The 18,532-nt window shown below is 47.1% G+C and overlaps 1 protein-coding gene across 2 annotated transcripts in view; it reads left to right on the top strand.

Annotated features, from left to right (window-relative positions):
* The window catches only part of NHERF2 (NHERF family PDZ scaffold protein 2), a 131,692-nt gene that overhangs the window by 63,818 nt on the left and 49,342 nt on the right, over nucleotides 1–18,532 (top strand). The window contains exon 1 of one of the 2 annotated variants that reach the window (XM_069984043.1): nucleotides 10,859–11,221. The exons of the other annotated variant lie outside the window; for it this stretch is intronic. Within the exon in view, the coding sequence (XP_069840144.1) occupies nucleotides 11,012–11,221 (210 nt within the window). The 5' untranslated portion in view covers nucleotides 10,859–11,011. Of the gene's footprint in view, nucleotides 1–10,858; nucleotides 11,222–18,532 lie in introns of those variants that run through there. 2 annotated transcript variants of the gene reach the window in all.

The following is an 18,532-nucleotide window of genomic DNA, read 5'->3' as shown; positions in this document are numbered from 1 at the left end:
AGAGAAAGAACGGGGACACCTGCTAAATGGGCGACCAAGGTCACCACACAGGTGGCACCTAATCCGGCCACAGGATGCAGAAAGATGACCCTCCGCATCGCACAGTGCGCACATCTGCTTAGAGAAGTTTGCGCTAAAGTGGGTGGGATCACCGCACCTGTGGCACAGCTTCGGTTGCCACTGGTAAAAGACCTGGATTCTGTCGCGACCAAGGAAAGCGGCTGATGGTATGTGCGCAACAGTATTGCCTGAACGTTTTAGACGGACTGAGAACGTCCAGGCCCCAGACCAGATGCCATGCTGATCTAAGTTCTTCCGGGGAACGTCCGTCACTTCCCCGTACCTGCCCAACCAAGTCATGATGTCATAACAAGAAAGTGATTCGTTACTTGTCAAAACGGTCACTTTCTTTACCATGCTCTGGCGAGATATCGCTTTAACAACGAAATCTCGCCATCCGGGCTCGTCCTTCACCAGCTCATAATTAGACCAGAAAAGTTCAAGCCCCTCTGGTCTTACAAAGCTGATGTCGAACTCAGAGGAGCCATAGGGGTGGATCAAGGCAAAGATGTCACTGGCCTTGAACCTCATCTGGAAGAGAAGCTCCACCACCTTCCCTCTCTGTGGGCACGCATCACTGCCTCTCCATACCAGACGGGCCACGTTCCTACGGCCCACCTCCTGCCCGGGTGTTGGAAGCGACCAGACCACTTCCCCATTGTTCTCTCGGAAGGCTCCAAGTCCATGTCTTTCTATGTAGAAGGGCAAGTCGACCTCCCTCCCCTCTACCTGGAGCGTTCTATCTCCTTTCCTAAGTGCCTCCAGAAGGCGTCGTTGCAAGTGATCCTCCCCAGGGGGTGGAAGTGAAGATCTCCCTGGACCTCCGGCTGCCGCAACATTAGCGTAACTCCTAATGGCAGCCGGAGGGGCAGCCGGACCCGGCCCTGACTGACTAGTAACCGCATTATCAGAATATTCCCCAGCAATATCTGCCCTGAGAATTGCCACTTCTCCAGTGGCACCTGAAGGGTTAACTTCACCACCCCTAGCATTCAAACCACTCACATCCCAATCATGCACACCACTACCACTCCCATCAATAACACCACTCCCTCCCCCAGTCTGCACAACATTCATACTACTACTCCCCCCATCAGTCACCTCCATACACTCAGTAGCTAGGCTGGCTTTATGGATCAGTGTGGCAGGTTTTATCACAGTTTTATCGATTTTTCGTGTCTCAGTCCCAACAGTCTCTTTAGCTGCGGATGCCATGACAGGTGACACACATGGCCCCGTATCACCATGAACTCTCCCGCTGGAACCCATTATAGGCTCCAATGTTGGGGTAGAGTTGCTTACTGCGTTCCCAGAAGATGCGCCTTCCCGCTGTGATCCCGCAGAGCCCACAGCAGGAGACACGGCAACCGGAACCGCTGTCACTCCGGGTGGATGTGACATACTGGATCTTTCCACACCAGTCTCTGATGCCCGGGCACCCCCCACAGAGGAGCGTCCTGCAGCACCCGGGACTCCCGAGTGGCCCTGAACCTTCCTGTCCGGCCCTTCTTTACCTTTACTATGGCCGCCCCCACTACTGACACAAGCAGGAGCGGGTTTCTTCGCCATCTTGCCATCTCTCTCTCCTCCTTGCTGGCCCCATTCCACATCAGAAATGGGGACTGGCAGTGTAGAGGAGTCACCAGCTGCCCGGACTGACTTCTCAGCCGCCCCGGACTGCTGGAATGGAGTAAATACAAGACTCACACTTTCTTGCTTTTTGGCTGCTTTTCTTTTTACCGGAACATCATCACCAAGCTCTTCTCCAAAGGTGAAGGCCTCCATCTTCAGCGGGGACTCCTGCCTGATTATGGCCTGTAGTAGTCCTCCATCTGACAGACCATCATCATCATCCTCATCAGTGTCTGGCAGGGCCACCTGCGCTGCCATAATGCTGTAGCTCTCTTGCATGCTTTGGGGGGTACTTTGGGTGACATCAGAGGGGTCTTCATTCACCACACAGTCCTCCTCCTTACACTCCACCAAGTCCTCAGCTTTTACAGCCTCCATTTCTTCCTCCTCTCCACTACTACTCTCCCCATTTCCTGCAGCATCACCCCCATCATCCGCTCTGCTGCTAGGAGATTTCATAGTGGCAAAGCGATCCTCATTGCGCAATTTCTCCCTGAACAGGTCGCTCCCTTCTAGGATGGCCGCCCTCCTCTCCTCTATCCCCTTTACCTGAGCACTCAGGGACTTGATCTTGGGAGAGAACTCGGGCTTCTTCCTCTTGGGAGACGTATTTGCCTGGTACTTCAGAAAGCGCAGATCTTCTCTTGCTGCCTTCAGTTCCTTCCCAAGCTGTTCGTACTCCGCAAACTTAGCGGTGATGCGGGAGCAGTACGTGCTGGCAGACTCCTTGGGGCCTCGCTCACCCCACATCTCCACCGGCTGGCTCCTGGACACTGCTGGAGTTTTCTTATGGCCCTATTCCACGGAACGATTATCGTTCATAAACTCGCTCAAACGACCGCTCGTTAACGATAATCGTTCCGTTGAATTGATGAAAACGATCGAACGACTCGAGCAAAATGGTCGTTGAATCGTTCTCAAAAGTTTTTCAACATGTCGAAAAAAAATAGTTTGTCTTCCAACGATAATTCGCTAATCGTTTTGTTGAATTAGAAATCGTTAAATCGTTCGTAAAATGTGTCTAAAAACTTCTATTCCCCGCCTACATTATCATCCCGGCGAACGTTTTAACGATCATGTAACGACCGCAAAATAATCGTTATCGTTCACATTCCCACTAGATTGAATGTGTAATCGTTCGCAAAAAATAGTCGTTTATTGATCGTTAACAAGCGGTCGTTTGAGCGAGTTTATGAACGATAATCGTTCCGTGGAATAGGGCCATTAGCTGCAGCTTTCTTTCCTCCATCACTGGAAGCCATTGCCTGGGGGCCAGGGGCCACATTGCTGCGGACCCTTCCAGATCTCCTCAGTCCACAGGCTGGAGCGCTGGCCGGTAGCTTTTCCTCTCCACCCCCCGCCGGCCTGGTTTGGGAGATGGAGGCCCGGGATTCCCGGGGATCCATGCTGAAAGCCTCTCCCAGGACCCTGCCACACTCCTGGGAAAGGCAGGTGGAAAATCAGCCTCTCTCTCCGGAGCTCAGGAGTACAGACAGACACACCTAGACACTGAGAGTGACCACACCCGTCTATCCTCCAGTCTACTCCAGAGCTGCACTCACTATTCTGCAAGCTTCAGATCAGAAGCTGGTTTACAGTTTATAATGACAAGTAGCAGAATAGTGATTGCAGCTCTTGAGTCCATCTTTCACTCCTTCTGTATTTAGACAGTTCATTAGGTCAGGTGTGTTTCTCCTCCATAATAATAAACATGACCCGGTCTATTAGTGAGATTTTACTATTTTTGTCAGTGACAGCTGTTTATGGGTAAATTGTGTATAATTCATGATGCGCACTCGTGCGTCTATTTATACCACCCAGTAAGCGGTGAGGGGCGGTATATAAACATACGGGTAGAGGCCTGACCTTTGTTTGTCTCAGTGACCTCAGTTTGTTAGCAAACAACGTCCACGGCTAAATATACATCTTATCTTTTCCGAGCCAAAAGAACACAGATTAAAAGGAAAAAAAAAAAAGAGGTCAGGATCATGTGTTACATTTCCTAGTGAGGAAAATATTCTCTGAAGAAAGTGCAGAGTAATCACTATTTCCTTTGTAAGTTTCTCTTAAAAGGGAAGGTTATAAGGAAAGGAATTCTCCCCAGTGTTAAAAAAATTCAGCACTAAATAGGCTACTCCTGTGCTGGACGGGGAGCCCAATACTCATAATATTGAGAATTCTGTGGAATACTGATTGCTAAGGACCCTACCTACCTGACTATCTGAAAAATAATCACAGCCGTTCAGCTTAAAGTCGGATTTCCATCGGACTAAAAAGCAGCCCTAGCCCTGTAGGCAATACTCTTGTAGGTAATTCCAAGCCCTGCCCTCTGTAGGAAAACCATTTGTAAGTATTACCCTCCCTGCAGGATATCCCCCCCCCCCCCATAGGTTATTCGCCTTGTAGTACCTTGTAGTATAACCCCCCCCCTTTATATACACATCCTCCGTAGAAAGGGGACCGGCCCATCTGGCATTTGCCAGCAATGCCAGATGGCTAGTCTGGCCCTGGTGACGGCAGAGAGGACAGGCTGACAGGACACCATATATAATAAGAAGATTTATCTCAAGATTATTATTATATTTTAAAGCGACCTTGTTTCCAGAATGCTAAGATAAAAAGTAAAGAGTGAGTTGTCTGGTCTGGGAATAAATATACCCCCCTTTTAACCCTTTCCCATTGCAGGTCTGGCACTAGTGCCCACCACTACTCTTATATTATGTATAGGCCAGAGACCATTAGGCCCATCCCTCCGCTTAATGGTACTTGTTGATGTGGTGCTCGTCAGGGGCATAGGAACGGCCAACATCTACATAGCAGCTATAAGAGTGGTGGTGGCCGTCAGGGGCATAGGAAGGCCATCATCTATATAGCAGCTATTAGAGTGGTGGTGGCCATACAGTGTCAGCTCCAGCTTTATACAGCTGCCATTTATCATCTTATATCCCTACATGAACCTAGTGCTGGGTACAGGGCCCCAACAAACAGCTCCACATATCCCAGCTTCCTGGGACCCAGTAAATGTGACACAGGGTGTGATTGAAACTCATCCACCTGTCTTCCCTGATATGATAATGGGGGTGACTATTATAGAGGAAAACTGTAATGGACTTGATTCAGAGGAGCAAGGACACTTCACATTAATCTCTGACTGACGTATTATAGATGGAGATAGGAGATAGACAGATAGATAGATAGATAGATAGATAGACAGATGGATAGGAGATGGATAGATAGATAGATATAGAAAGAAAGTGAGCAGCACAGCAGTGTGGATATGGGTGCCAGCGGTCTGGGTCCTGGCTTCAGACCGTTTTCACATATAGGTAGAGAGTCCGCAGCACACCAAGGTCGTGAAGATTTGTGATTTATTAATTCATAAGTGCAGCAATCCAACAGACGGAACGTTTCGGTGATCACATATCACCATTTTCAAGCGCTTGAAAATGGTGATATGTGATCACCGAAACGTTCCGTCTGTTGGATTGCTGCACTTATGAATTAATAAATCACAAATCTTCACGACCTTGGTGTGCTGCGGACTCTCTACCTATAGATAGATAGATAGGAGATAGATAGATAGATAGATAGATAGATAGATAGATAGATAGATAGATAGATAGATAGAAAGGAGATATAAGAGCAGCACTCCCTTTAGACGTAGTTTGGTGCCTGCAGATTCCCCAACCCGGGGTATAATTGTCCATATACAACGAATAGTCCGCAGCACTCCAGGATAGTGAAGCAAACGTGAAATTTATTTCATAACATCAAATAGTGGTACCACTATTTGATGTTATGAAATAAATTTCACGTTTGCTTCACTATCCTGGAGTGCTGCGGACTATTCGTTGTATAGAGATAGATAGATAGATAGATAGATAGATAGATAGATAGGAGATGGATGGATAGATAGATAGATAGATAGATAGGAGATAGATAATTGACATGTCAATTCTCTGAGCGGAGAGCGGCAATGCATGAGACATCACACTGAGACAGTGAGGCAGGCGCGATTCCGAGCAGAGCCTACAGCGTGGGTTCCATTCAGAATTTCCACCTGTTTTGCTCAGTGTGAACGGGCCCAAAGAGTTAAAGGGGGAATATATCATCATGATGTATGTGGCGACTGTAATACACAACAGATTAATCCTGTGTGAACCTACCCTATATCTGACTGATATCCCTGAACCAGCTGATAACAGAGAATAATAGATACCACAGCAGAGAATAGATAAACTGTAGCTTATTAAACTCCTCCACACAGGACGGCGCTTACACTACAGATATAATATCACTCCAGGGGAGTTTAGCGCATAGTCGGGAGCCATGACGGCAGCGCTTTATTACAGAACAGTGCTGACTCAGGGAAGATCGCTGTAAACTCCTTCAAACTCCAATTAAAGTGGCTTTATTTAGAGAGTGAAAAAGTGTCCTTCCCTCCCTGGCCGCCTCTCCTCCCTGCAATCTTGTCCTGATCACAGGAACCTTCTGGCCTGAAGGCTGTGACTGTGGGACAAGCCTGTGCAGCGCTGGCTGGTTATAACAAGCTATTATTACAGGTGGGGACGGACTAGGCTGACACGACACGACTAAGCTGACTACGCTGTCAGCCCCCAGACCCGGGGGGACACAAATGTCCTCAGTCCAACAGCTAGGACAATAAGCAGCAAGTGCAGCGGCCTCCATCATGTGGGCTACTCGGCATTCCTTCATCCCAGCTGGCATGGTGCCCCTGGGCACACGTGGTACCTATTCCACCCTCTGCCCACTCTGCTAGGTTGGCATTTATGCTGAGGCGTTAACATTTCCTACCTCAGTTTTTCCTAGTATTATTTCCTGACTGACTTATCCTCATAGGCCAATGTTCTAGTCTCCTCCAGCTGCTGTAAGAATACAACTCCCATCATCCCCTCATAGCTAATATATAGGTCAATATCAGATTGATGGGGGTCCAGTACCTGGCATCCATGACTGGGAGGACACTGCAGCCTCTTTAGTCTTCATCTCTTTGCCTGGCACTGAAGCATACAACAACTCCGTCCCATTTAAGGGGGTATTCTGGAGAAAGAATTGAAAAAGAAAAATCAGCCGGTGTCAGAAAGTTATAGATTTATAAATTACTTCTATTAAAAAAATCTCCCAGTAGTTATCAGCTGCTGTATGTTCTGCTGGAAGTGGTAGATTCTTTCCAGTCTGACACAGCGCTCTCTGCTGCCACTTCTGTCCATGTCAGGAACTGTTCAGAGCAGGGGAGGTTTTCTATGGGGATTTGCTGCTGCTCTGGACTGTTCCTGTCATGGACAGAGATGGCAGCAGAGAGCACTGTGTCAGACTGGAAAAAATACAACACTTCCTGCAGGACATGCAGCAGGTGATAAGTACTATACTGAGCACAGGGGATACAGAGGTGGAGGACTTGGTCCAGCTATATTGCTCATACAGGCTGTAGCTAGCCAGACACAATAGAAACGCGTTGGTCTAACTGGCCTATTTCGGTGGGATCAGCTGACCATCCAATGCAGGGATGGGGAAACCTTCAGTCCTCCAGCTGTTGCAAAACTACAATTCCCATCATGCCTGGACAGCCAAAGAGAAGTGTATGGTGGGCACCATGGCAGATGACAATGGTCCTTACCCCGCTGACATACTCCCACCGAGGTGTCTGCCTGCAGCTTTCCCCCCATTCAGAACACATGCACTCTCTGCTGAGCTGAGCAGCCATTTTTGAGGAGGGCGCAGCTGTTGGCGAAACAGTGGTCACTTATCCTATGTGTATTGTGGTGAGCCCCCGGATGGTGTTATAGCAGTGAGACCGCCGGCCACTTGCTAGATAGAAGTGTGACGCCACTACTGTGATGGATGGACCTTAAGATCTTGTCATGTGACGCCAGTGCCAGGTGGGCACACAGGTGTGATGGCACGCCTGCTTTTAAGGTGTAAGGCCGGTTGTACCCTTTCCCCCTGTGGTCAGTGTCCTGTCGGGTTGCTACCGGGTCCCTTGGGATAGTGTAGTCACAGATGATATAGTCACAGGTGGCCAGAGCGGTGTAATGACCCTCCCGGATGGTAGGCCCCCGCCACCCACAGAAAGGGGAGACGTCCCAAGGTTGCTGTGTATATGCTGTGCAGGTGGTGGTGAATAATCACAGACTCCGTGGATAACGTTGACTTGATTTACTATTGGCAAATGTGCAACAGGTAATATAGATGAGCTCGGATATACACTTGATAAAGTTCCAATAAACACTTGTACATAGAATCACCAGATCTGTGTGATAGGTGCTGAGTAGGATGTAGTAGTGTTGGTAGAGTTGTACTGAGGTAGCGTAGTAGAGAGGAGGGTGCTGTGAGAGTAATGAGCTCTGCCAGGATGTTGGAGTGTATAGAATACTTGTAGAAGAAGAAGAATAATGAGAAAACCTGTGCCTGTGTATTGACCTTTCTACAGTCTTCACACCACCTGATGCCCACTAGCGTTGGGTGAACCGTACTAATAGCTGACACAGGCCCCAGACCTTGTTACGTAGGATTACCAGAGTGCTGAGGGTTCCCTGGCTGACACTAACGCTGCGAGATGGAGTTCATAGACTTTTACAGTAACTTTGCTCCACCCGGATCAGTTCCTAGCTCTTTGGGTCTCTAATTGATACTGTCCTGCGCTGTCGTTTCTCCTAGTCCACAGTGTGTGTTGAGGTTGTCTGTTGGCTGACCCTCTTCTAAGAGGTTTAACACTGCATCCTACAGGGTATAGGCACTGAGAGAGAAGAAGTTGGTAGCAGAGAACTGTCCTGCGTCCTACCCATGAGGGCCACTGACTAAAACTACTCCTCTTCCTGTCTGGTGTGACTCACCTCCTTCACCCAAGGGACTAACTTCCAATCCAGCGTGTAAGACGTGCTGTGGTTGGGTGAAAAGAGTGAACAGAAGATCAGAGAGAAGAGGTGATAGGACAGAAGAAAGTAAAGATCCTACTGGTCCACAGATCCTGGTACACACAAACACAATTACCCTTTGAGACACTTCAGCTGTGCAGCTTCTAGACTTCAGTATATAATATAGCAACATCTAGTGGTCATCTCTTAATACTACTTTGGCTGCAATAAGACCACAAATAAGTACAGGCTTTTGTGAAGGGTGTAAATAATGGTAACACCCCTAGTGGGACACCACAGTATGACCACAAGTAGATGTGAGTAGGACTGCAGGATTAGACAACATAGGATTTGTTTGTAGTCAGTTACCATGGAGACAGATAGTTCTGCATAGAAGCTGTATACTCCAACTATCTGCAGAACTATTTAGACATATGCAGGATGCATTATAGCAGCTCCTAAACTTGGGGCTCCCCAGCTTTTGCAGTATAGTTGACGTCTAGCACAAGCATGATGGGAGTTGTAGTTTTGCAACAGCTGGAGAGCAACAGGTTGTCAAACGTGATTAGAGTATAGCTGTGTGTGTAATGTCAGACTGTCAGGCCATGATGGCAGTAGTCATTTTGCAACAGGTTGGGGAACACTGCATTATAACTGTGTAGTGCAAGATTGTGAGTGAATGATGGGAGTTGTAATTTTGCAATAGCTGAAGAACCAAAGGTTGGGGAACAGTACTGGAATATTATCTGAGGGCATGATGGGAGTTGTAGTTCTGAAACACATGGAGCCACAGGCTGAGGTAGAGTACATTACTGTAGAACTTTGCAAATCTGTCAGAGCATGATGGGAGTTGTAGTTTTTCAAGTTGGGTAGCAGATATAAAGCAACAGGTTTGGGGACACTGCAGTATAGGAAGGATGACATGGCTCCATACACTTGTATCCTAGGATCAGCAGATATCAGCACAACTTTCTCTGTGTCTATAGCCCCATCTGAAGGACCCTGCAGACCCTTCCTGCCTCCTCCTCCTGCAGCCTCCCCCTCTTGCTCCTGTAGCCTCCTCCTCCTGCCCCCGCAGCCTCCCTCTCCTACCCCTGCAGCCTCCCCCTCCTACCCCTGCAGCCTCCCCCCTACTGCCCCTGCAGCCTCCCCCTCCTGCCCCTGCAGCCTCCTCCTCCTGCCCCTGCAGCCTCCCCCTCCTGCCTCGCAGCCTCCTCCTCCTGCCCCTGCAACCTCCTCCTCCAGCCCCTGCAGCCTCCCTCCTCCTGCCCCCGCAGCCTCCCCCCTCCTGCCCCCGCAGCCTCCTCCTCCAGCCCTTGCAGCCTCCCTCCTCCTGCCCCCGCAGCCTCCCCCTCCTGCCCCCGCAGCCTCCCCCTCCTGCCCCTGCAGCCTCCCCCTCCTGCCCCCGCAGCCTCTCCCCTCCTGCCCCTGCAGCCTCCCCCTCCTGCCCCGCAGCCTCCTGCCCCTGCAGCCTCCCCCTCCTGCCCCTGCAGCCTCCCCCTCCTGCAGCCTCCCCCAACAGCCCCGCAGCCTCCTGCCCCCGAAGCCTCCCCCTCCTGCCCCGCAGCCTCCTGCCCCTGTAGCCTCCCTCCTCCTGCCCCGCAGCCTCCTGCCCCTGCAGCCTCCCTCCTCCTTCCCCACAGCCTCCTGCCCCTGCAGCCTCCTCCTCCTGCAGCCTCCCCCCCTTCTGCCATGCAACCTCCTGCCCCCGCAGCCTTCCCCCTCCTGCCCCCGCAGCCTCCCCCCTCCTGCCCCCGCAGCCTCCCCCTTCTGCCCCCGCAGCCTCCCCCCTCCTGCCCCTGCAGCCTCCTCCTCCTGCCCCGCAGCCTCCCTCCTCCTGCCCTGGCAGCCTCCCCCTCCTGCCCCTGGAGCCTCCCCACTACTGCCCCTCAGCCTCCTCCTCCTGCCCCTGCACCCTCCCTCTCCTGCCCCGCAGCCTCCTGCCCCTGCAGCCTCCCCCTTCTGCCCCACAGCCTCCTCCTCCTGCCCTGCCGCCTCCCCCACCTGCCCCGAAGCCTCCTGCCCCCGCAGCCTCCCCCTCCTGCCCCTGTAGCCTCCCTCCTCCTGCCCCGCAGCCTCCTCCTCCTGCCCCGCAGCCTCCCCCTCCTGCAGCCTCCCCCCCTCTTGCCCCCGCAGCCTCCCCCCCTCTTGCCCCCGCAGCCTCCCCCCCTCCTGCCGCTGCAGCCTCCCCCTCCTGCCCCGCAGCCTCCTGACCCCCCAGTCTGCTGGAAGCTTCCAGGTCGGAGCGGAGGGAGGTGCCAGAGCAGCATCTTTGTGGCTTTTCCTTGTTTGCAAGTGAAACACAAGCCAGAGGCAGCGAGCAGAGGAGGAGGAGGAGCGGAGCCCAGAGCCGCCGCCAGCAGCACTGCACCCCGGGCAGCACTATGCCCTGCTGAGCCCAGACAGCCCCCCGCTCACCCACACTGCCACCCGACCCGACCACCATGGCCCAGGAGCGCCTGCAGCCCCGGCTCTGCCACATCCACAAGGGCGAGCAGGGCTACGGCTTCCACCTGCACGGAGAGAAGAACAAGAGCGGCCAGTACATCCGCAAGGTAGAGCCCGGCTCCCCGGCGGAGGTGGCCGGCCTGAGAGCCGGGGACAGGGTGCTGGAGGTCAACGGGGACAACGTGGAGAAGGAGACCCACCACCAGGTACACAGCCATAGATCAGTCACTGACTAATTATATAGTGCTGGAGCTGTATACTCTACTCACCCCATGTATACGGTACTGTCATATAACAGTCACTGACTTATTATATAGTGCTGGAGCTGTATACTCTACTTACCCCATGTATACTATATACTGTTTTGTACTGTCCTGTCACTGCTGGTTATAACAGTCACTGTCTCATTATATAGTGCTGGAGCTGTATACTCTACTTTCCCCATGTATACTATATACTGTACTGTCATATAACAGTCACTGACTTATTATATAGTGCTGGAGCTGTATACTTACCCCGTGTATACTATATACTGTACTGTCACTGCTGCCTATAACAGTCACTGTCTCATTATATAGTGCTGGAGCTGTATACTCTACTTACCCCATGTATACCATATACTGTACTGTACTGTCCTGTCACTGCTGGTTATAACAGTCACTGTGTCATTATATAGTGCTGGAGCTGTATACTCTACTCACCCCATGTATAATATATACTGTACTGTCACTGTTGCCTATAACAGTCACTGTCTCATTATATAGTGCTGGAGCTGTATACTCTACTTATCCCAGGTATACTATATACTGCACTGTCACCTCTGCTTATAACAGTCCCTGTCTTATTGTATAGTGCTGGAGCTGTATACTCTACTTACCCCATGTATAATGTATAGTACACACTACACACTAATACATATACAGGACTGCTCTGAACTGTCACCTCTGCTTATAATAGTCACTATCTCATTATATAGTTCTGGTGCTGTATACTCTACACTACTCCCCTATGTATAATGTATAGTGTACACTACTTATGTATACAGGACTGTCCTGAACTGTCACCTCTGCTTATAACAGTCCCTGTCTTATTGTATAGTGCTGGAGCTGTATACTGTACTTACCCTATGTATAATGTATAGTGTACACTACTTATGTATACAGGACTGTCCTGAACTGTCACTTTTGCTTATAATTGTCACTGTCACATTATATATTGATTGACCTGTATACTCTACTCACCCTGTCTATAATGTATATACTACTGTCACTGCTGCTTATAATAGTCACTCTCTCATTATATAGTGCTGGAGCTGGATACTCTACTCACCCCATGTATAATGTATAGTACATACTAATACATATACAAGACTTTCCTGAACTGTCACCTATGCTTATAATAGTCACTGTCTCATTATATAGTGCTGTAGCTGGATACTCTACTTACCCCATGTATACAATACTGTCACTACTGCTTCTAATAGTCACTGTATTATTATACAGTGTAGGACTTGTATACTCTGTACACACTATGTATATACAGGACTGTCCTGAACTGTCACCTCTGCTTACAATAGTCACTGTCTCATTATATAGTGCTGGAGCTGGAAACTCTACTTATCCCATGTATACAGTACTATCACTGCTTATAATAGTCACTGTCTCATTATACAGTGTAGGACTTGTATACTCTGTACACACTATCTATATACAGGACTGTCCTGAACTGTCACCTCTGCTTATAATAGTCACTGGCTAGTTATATACTGCAGGACCTGTGTACTCTATTCACCCCGTGTATAATATAAACAGTACTGTCACCTCTGCTTATAATAGTCACTGGCTAGTTATAAAGCCCTGGAGCTGGAAACTCTGTTCACCCCATGTATAATATAAACAGTACTGTCACCTCTGTTTATAGTAGTCACTGTCTCATTATATAGTTCTGGACCTGTATACTCACCCAATGTATAGTGTACACTACTCATACATATAGAGGACTGTCCTGAACTGTCACTTCTACTTATAATAGTCACTGTCTCATTATATAGTGCTGGAGCTGGATACTCTACTCACCCCATGTATAATGTATATAGTACTGTCACCACTGCTTATAATACTCACTGTCTCATTATATAGTGTAGGACTTGTATACTCTGTACACACTACGTATATACAGGACTGTCCTGAACTGTCACCTCTGCTTATAATAGTCACTGTCTAGTTATATACTGCAGGACCTGTATACTCTATTCACCCCGTATATAATATAAACAGTGCTGTCACCTCTGCTTATAGTAGTCACTGTCACATTATATAGTGCTGGACCTGTATACTCTACTCAACCCATGTATAATGTATAGTACACACTACTCATACATATAAAGGACTGTCCTGAACTGTCACTTCTACTTATAATAGTTACTGTCACATTATATAGTGCTGGACGTGGGCTGTATACTCACACTATAGTAGTTGCTGTCACATTATATATACATGTCTAGGCACTGTATACAGTATAGTACACATACAATGCTGTCCTGAGCTGTCACCTCTGCTTATAGTAGTTACTGCCTCGTTATATACCCCCCCCCCCCCCCAGGATAGTACTGGAGAGCAGGGTTACCTAGACATGTCTATATACTGTATACCCTGCATGTATAATGCATAGTGTACACAGAGGGACTGAGACCATGCTGTGTAATAGATTCACCACAGTCCTGACCTGTCACTTCTGCTTATAATAGTTACTGTGACATAATGTAGCTCTCTTTCCTAGATAGTACTGGAGAGCGGGGTTACCTAGATGTCTGTATACAGTATATATATATATACCCTGCACTTTCCAGTATAGTATATAGTGTATACAGGACATGAGATGGCATGCCTTATTGGTGTATAACGGTATGGCTATATACTGCTGTCACCCAACTTACATTACATTATATACCCTTCACAACCCATATACAGTATAGTATATAGTGTATACAGGACATATACTGCCATCACCCCATTTAGATCACATTATATACCCACTTCCCCATCCACTGGAGAGCAGGGTTACCTAGTACATGGACGTATAAGAGATTACATCCCTACCGGACATCAGGTATCCATACTGTGTATATTGTGCTGTCACCTCTAACCAGTCCTTATAATAGTCATAGTACAACCATATACTATCTATCTATCTATCTATCTATCTATCTATCTATCTATCTATCTATCTATCTATCTATCTATCTCTTTCTATATACAGTATCTATTATCTATAGATACCTATAGATCTATCTATCTATCTATCTATCTATATCCTATCTATCTATCTCTTTCTATATACAGTATCTATTATCTATAGATACCTATAGATCTATCTATCTATCTATCTATCTATCTATCTATCTATCTATATCCTATCTATCTCTTTCTATATACAGTATCTATTATCTATAGATACCTATAGATCTATCTCTATCTATCTATCTATCTATCTATCTCCTATCTATCTATCTATCTATCTATCTATCTATCTATCTATCTATCTATCTCTTTCTATATACAGTATCTATTATCTATAGATACCTATAGATCTATCTCTATCTATCTATCTCCTATCTATCTATCTATCTATCTATCTATCTATCTATCTATCTATCTCCTATCTATCTATCTATCTATCTATCTATCTATCTATCTATCTATCTATCAAGCAAATCTATAAAGTCTCTATCCTTAGCCTGAAATGGCGCACACTGCTGTTATATGGTGTGAATAAACCCCCTTGATATTTTTCAGCATTTTGGAGTTTGGCAGTGACTTGCTTTGAGATGGCTGGCGCCCAATACCAATACTGATATTTTTGAGTGCTGCGCTACTGCTTAAGTGCCTGTTATATCCCTTTATCTCATCTCATCTATAATACGTCAGTCAGACATTAAAGTAAAGTGTCCTTGCTCCTCTGAATCACGTCCATTACAGTTTTCCTCTATAGTAGTCACCCCCATTATCATATGAGGGAAGACAGGTGGATGAGTTTCACTCACACCCTGTGTCACATTTACTGGGTCCCAGGAAGCTGGGATATGCGGAGCTGTTTGTTGGGTACCTGTACATGGGATATAAGATGTAAAATTGCAGCTGTTAACAAGCTGGAGCTCACACTGTATGGCCACCACCACTCTAATAGCTGCTATGTAGATGATGGCCTTTCCTATGCCCCTGATGGGCACAACTCCTAATAGCTGCTATATAGATGATGGCCTTTCCTATGCCCCTGATGGGCACCACTCTAGTAGCTGCTATATAGATGATGGCCTTTCCTATGCCCCTGAAGGGCACCACTGTAATAGCTGCTATATAGATGATGGCCTTTCCTATGTCCTATGCCCCATAATGTAACAGTGGTGGTGGGCACTAGTGCCAGGCCTGTAATGGGGTAGGGGTATTAGGGGGGTATATTTATTTCCAGACCAGACAACACACTTTATTTCCTTTGATCTGGATATGGATTTTTTTTTTAAAGATATTCCATATAGTGTCCCTTTAAGGGCTGGTTACTTTTCAGTAGGTGATGCGGAGCTGGCACAGGTCCAGTTGGCACAGTGCCTAAGTATAAGAGGGTTGTTGGTCATGGGATTATGGCCATACCACAGGCATGTGAAATTGAAATGTAAGTACTTATTAAGTTCTGTGTATAGCCGAGTACCTGTCACGCTGACCTCCGTGTGATCTCCTATACGCAGCAGGTTGTTTGTGGACTTTTGCGGTGTATAAAATCTGGAGAATCGTCCATTTTGGATTTGGTTGATCTTTTATGGTATCCTTGTTGTACATTTTTACTTTTTCAAAGGGCCAGACCCCTTTAAATAACCCCTTCTACCCAAAACTATGACTTGTTCACACTTCAGTCAGGGTGGCAGTGCAATTCTGCTTAGTACTGAGTCCCGAGATGACACGGGTCTCCTGAGAATAACTCGAGATACTTGAAAACATCTTGTTCAGCCTTGCAGGCAGGCGCCTGTTGATTTTCCATATTAACACTGTTGTTCTGAGCTGGAGCTTTGCAAGCAGCTGATTGACACTGGATAGTAAGCTTTGATGGCAAGTAAGCCCTGTGTCCTTACAGTTTCAGCTGATCCTCTGGGTTTTTCATTGGGCTGAGCTACTTCGAGTTCCTAAGAACACTTATTATCCGCCAAGCAACTGGTGGCTCTCTAGCTGTTACAGAACTACGACTTCCATTATGCCCAGGCATGAGACACACTGTTCGAAGGTGGTCTGGGCATGATGGGAGTTGTTGGTCTGCAACAACTGGAAAGCAAGTGGTTGAGAAACACTGACCCAAAGTCATCAGGGCCTAATGGGAGTTGTAGTTTTGCAACAACCGGAGACACACAGGTTAGGAAACACTGTCTGCAAACTGTCAGGGTATGATCAGAAGAGGAGCGAGATCCTGAATGTCTTGTGAATGAGGCCTAAGATTTACATTCACAACCACTTTAAGTGGGAACAGAAGGTCTATGGTCACATGACTCAGCACCATCTAAGATTAGTGTCGAAGAAGCCTCATAAAACTAAAGGACGGGATCTTAGAAGTGAATAGCGCTTGTGGTGTAAAAACAATGGGGGAGGTTTATTAAACTGGTGTAAAGTAGAATTGGCTTAGTTGCCGCTAGCAACCACTCAGATTCCATTTTTCATTTTTTAAAGAATCTGTGAGGGATGAAAAGTGGAATCTGGTTGCTAGGGGCAACTGAGCCAATTCTACTTTACAGTAGTTTGATAAATCTCCTCCAATGTATTTAGTCCATATGATTGAATACTGAAGTGAGTGTGATGCCCCTTTAAGCGAGAGGTGACATTTTTGAATTTGGTAATTTTACTGTCGATGTTTCCATGTGACGTACGGCCTCCATTGTAGCATATTTTTAGTTGCAGCTCCCTGATGCGTCCTGGCCTCAAGATGGGGAAGCATTGGACACAGAGCTGTATTTATAAGTTATAATGCCCGGGGGCCCGTAGCGTAATACAATGGAGGTCACCGTAACTGCAGGCGTCTCCAACCTTCAGGGGATTTGGGGTCGACATACATGTTCAGCAGGTCTAATAACAGGGTACCATGACTTAATCTGAATAGTTTGTAGTCTGTGTTATGGGTCCATTAGAAAGGGCATAGAAGAAGTACTGGGTGACAACAAATATGTCCGCCATTACTACTCCCTCAGCGGTCACCCATCTGTCCCTGAATGTAAATGTGCCTGACCATACATATATAGGTCATTTATTAAAGGGGTTGTGCTTTAAAATGTCAACAATTCTCTAATATACCCTCTCTTTTAATTCTTTGTGAATTTCAACGTCTCTGCTTGCAGTCGCTGAATAGGAATCCTAATGGCTTACCCAGTGCCTGAGCATGTGCCTTGTTAATGGGATTAAGAGAACAATCTACTGATCACATGACCATTTACATTATTCATTGTATACAGAGAAGGTTCCTATAACATGACAGCAAGCAGAGATTTTGAAATAAATTCAGAAAGTCCAGCTTCTCCATTTTCCTTCCTGAGACATGAAATACCCCTTTAGGGTAGCTTCACACGTACCGTATCGCTGCGTTTTTAACGGTGTGTTTTTAACGGTGCGTCTTAAACGGTGCGTTTTTAGTGCGCTTTTTACATGCGAGTTTTGATTTTCATATGAAAATTGTGTGAAAATCAAAACGCGCATGTAAAAAACGCAGCAAAAACGCAGCGTTAAAAGACGCACCGTTAAAAACGCAGCGATACGGTACGTGTGACGCTACCCTTAAGGCGTTGGAAGAAGCCTTTATATGTTGCATGCGGGTTAGAAGATGGAGGCTACCATTCCCCCCTTTTTTTCTGACTGATTTTCCAGGGTGTGGGCCTACGCTTAGTTGCCTCTGCTTCCGAGCGTCTGGTTACAAGAAGCCTCCTCTTTGTGAGTCTATTTTACTGCGCTGTATACCTTTCATGATGTGTATACGGTGCTACTAGCGTATGTGTGACTGTAAACATAGGCGAGGACTTTACATCTGCCCGGGAGACTTCACTTTCATCTCTCACGTCTCCGCTCTTATCATTCCTCACATTTTTACTAGATTTATAAGGAATCACAAATTAAAGGGACACTCCCCTTTAAGGTCCTCGCAGGTTCAAGATCTCTGCCCTGTTTGCTGTTAATGAAACAAGAACTTTCTTCTTTACATCTAGAAGGTAAAGACCTGTTTTGACCTAATGTCTTATCTAGTAGACTATGAGAGCATCACACATATACAGTACCACAATATATCTTGTTTGCATACGCCAGGACTATCCCAACTCTTTTATTAAAGGTTTTATTCAGAATTTTTAAAAAAGCTACAGTGTCACCCCTGTTCTCAGGTTATGTGTGGTATTACAATTCAGATGTATTTTTTTTAGTGGAACTGAGCTGCAGAGCCACACCGAAACTGAGAACTAATGTGGCGCTTTTTCTGGAAGAAAGCGGCCATGTTTTTTT

Source organism: Dendropsophus ebraccatus, chromosome 9 (genome assembly GCF_027789765.1).
Source record: "Dendropsophus ebraccatus isolate aDenEbr1 chromosome 9, aDenEbr1.pat, whole genome shotgun sequence".
Taxonomy (NCBI): Eukaryota; Metazoa; Chordata; class Amphibia; order Anura; family Hylidae; genus Dendropsophus; species Dendropsophus ebraccatus.
This window is presented reverse-complemented; position numbering and strand designations above follow the sequence as displayed.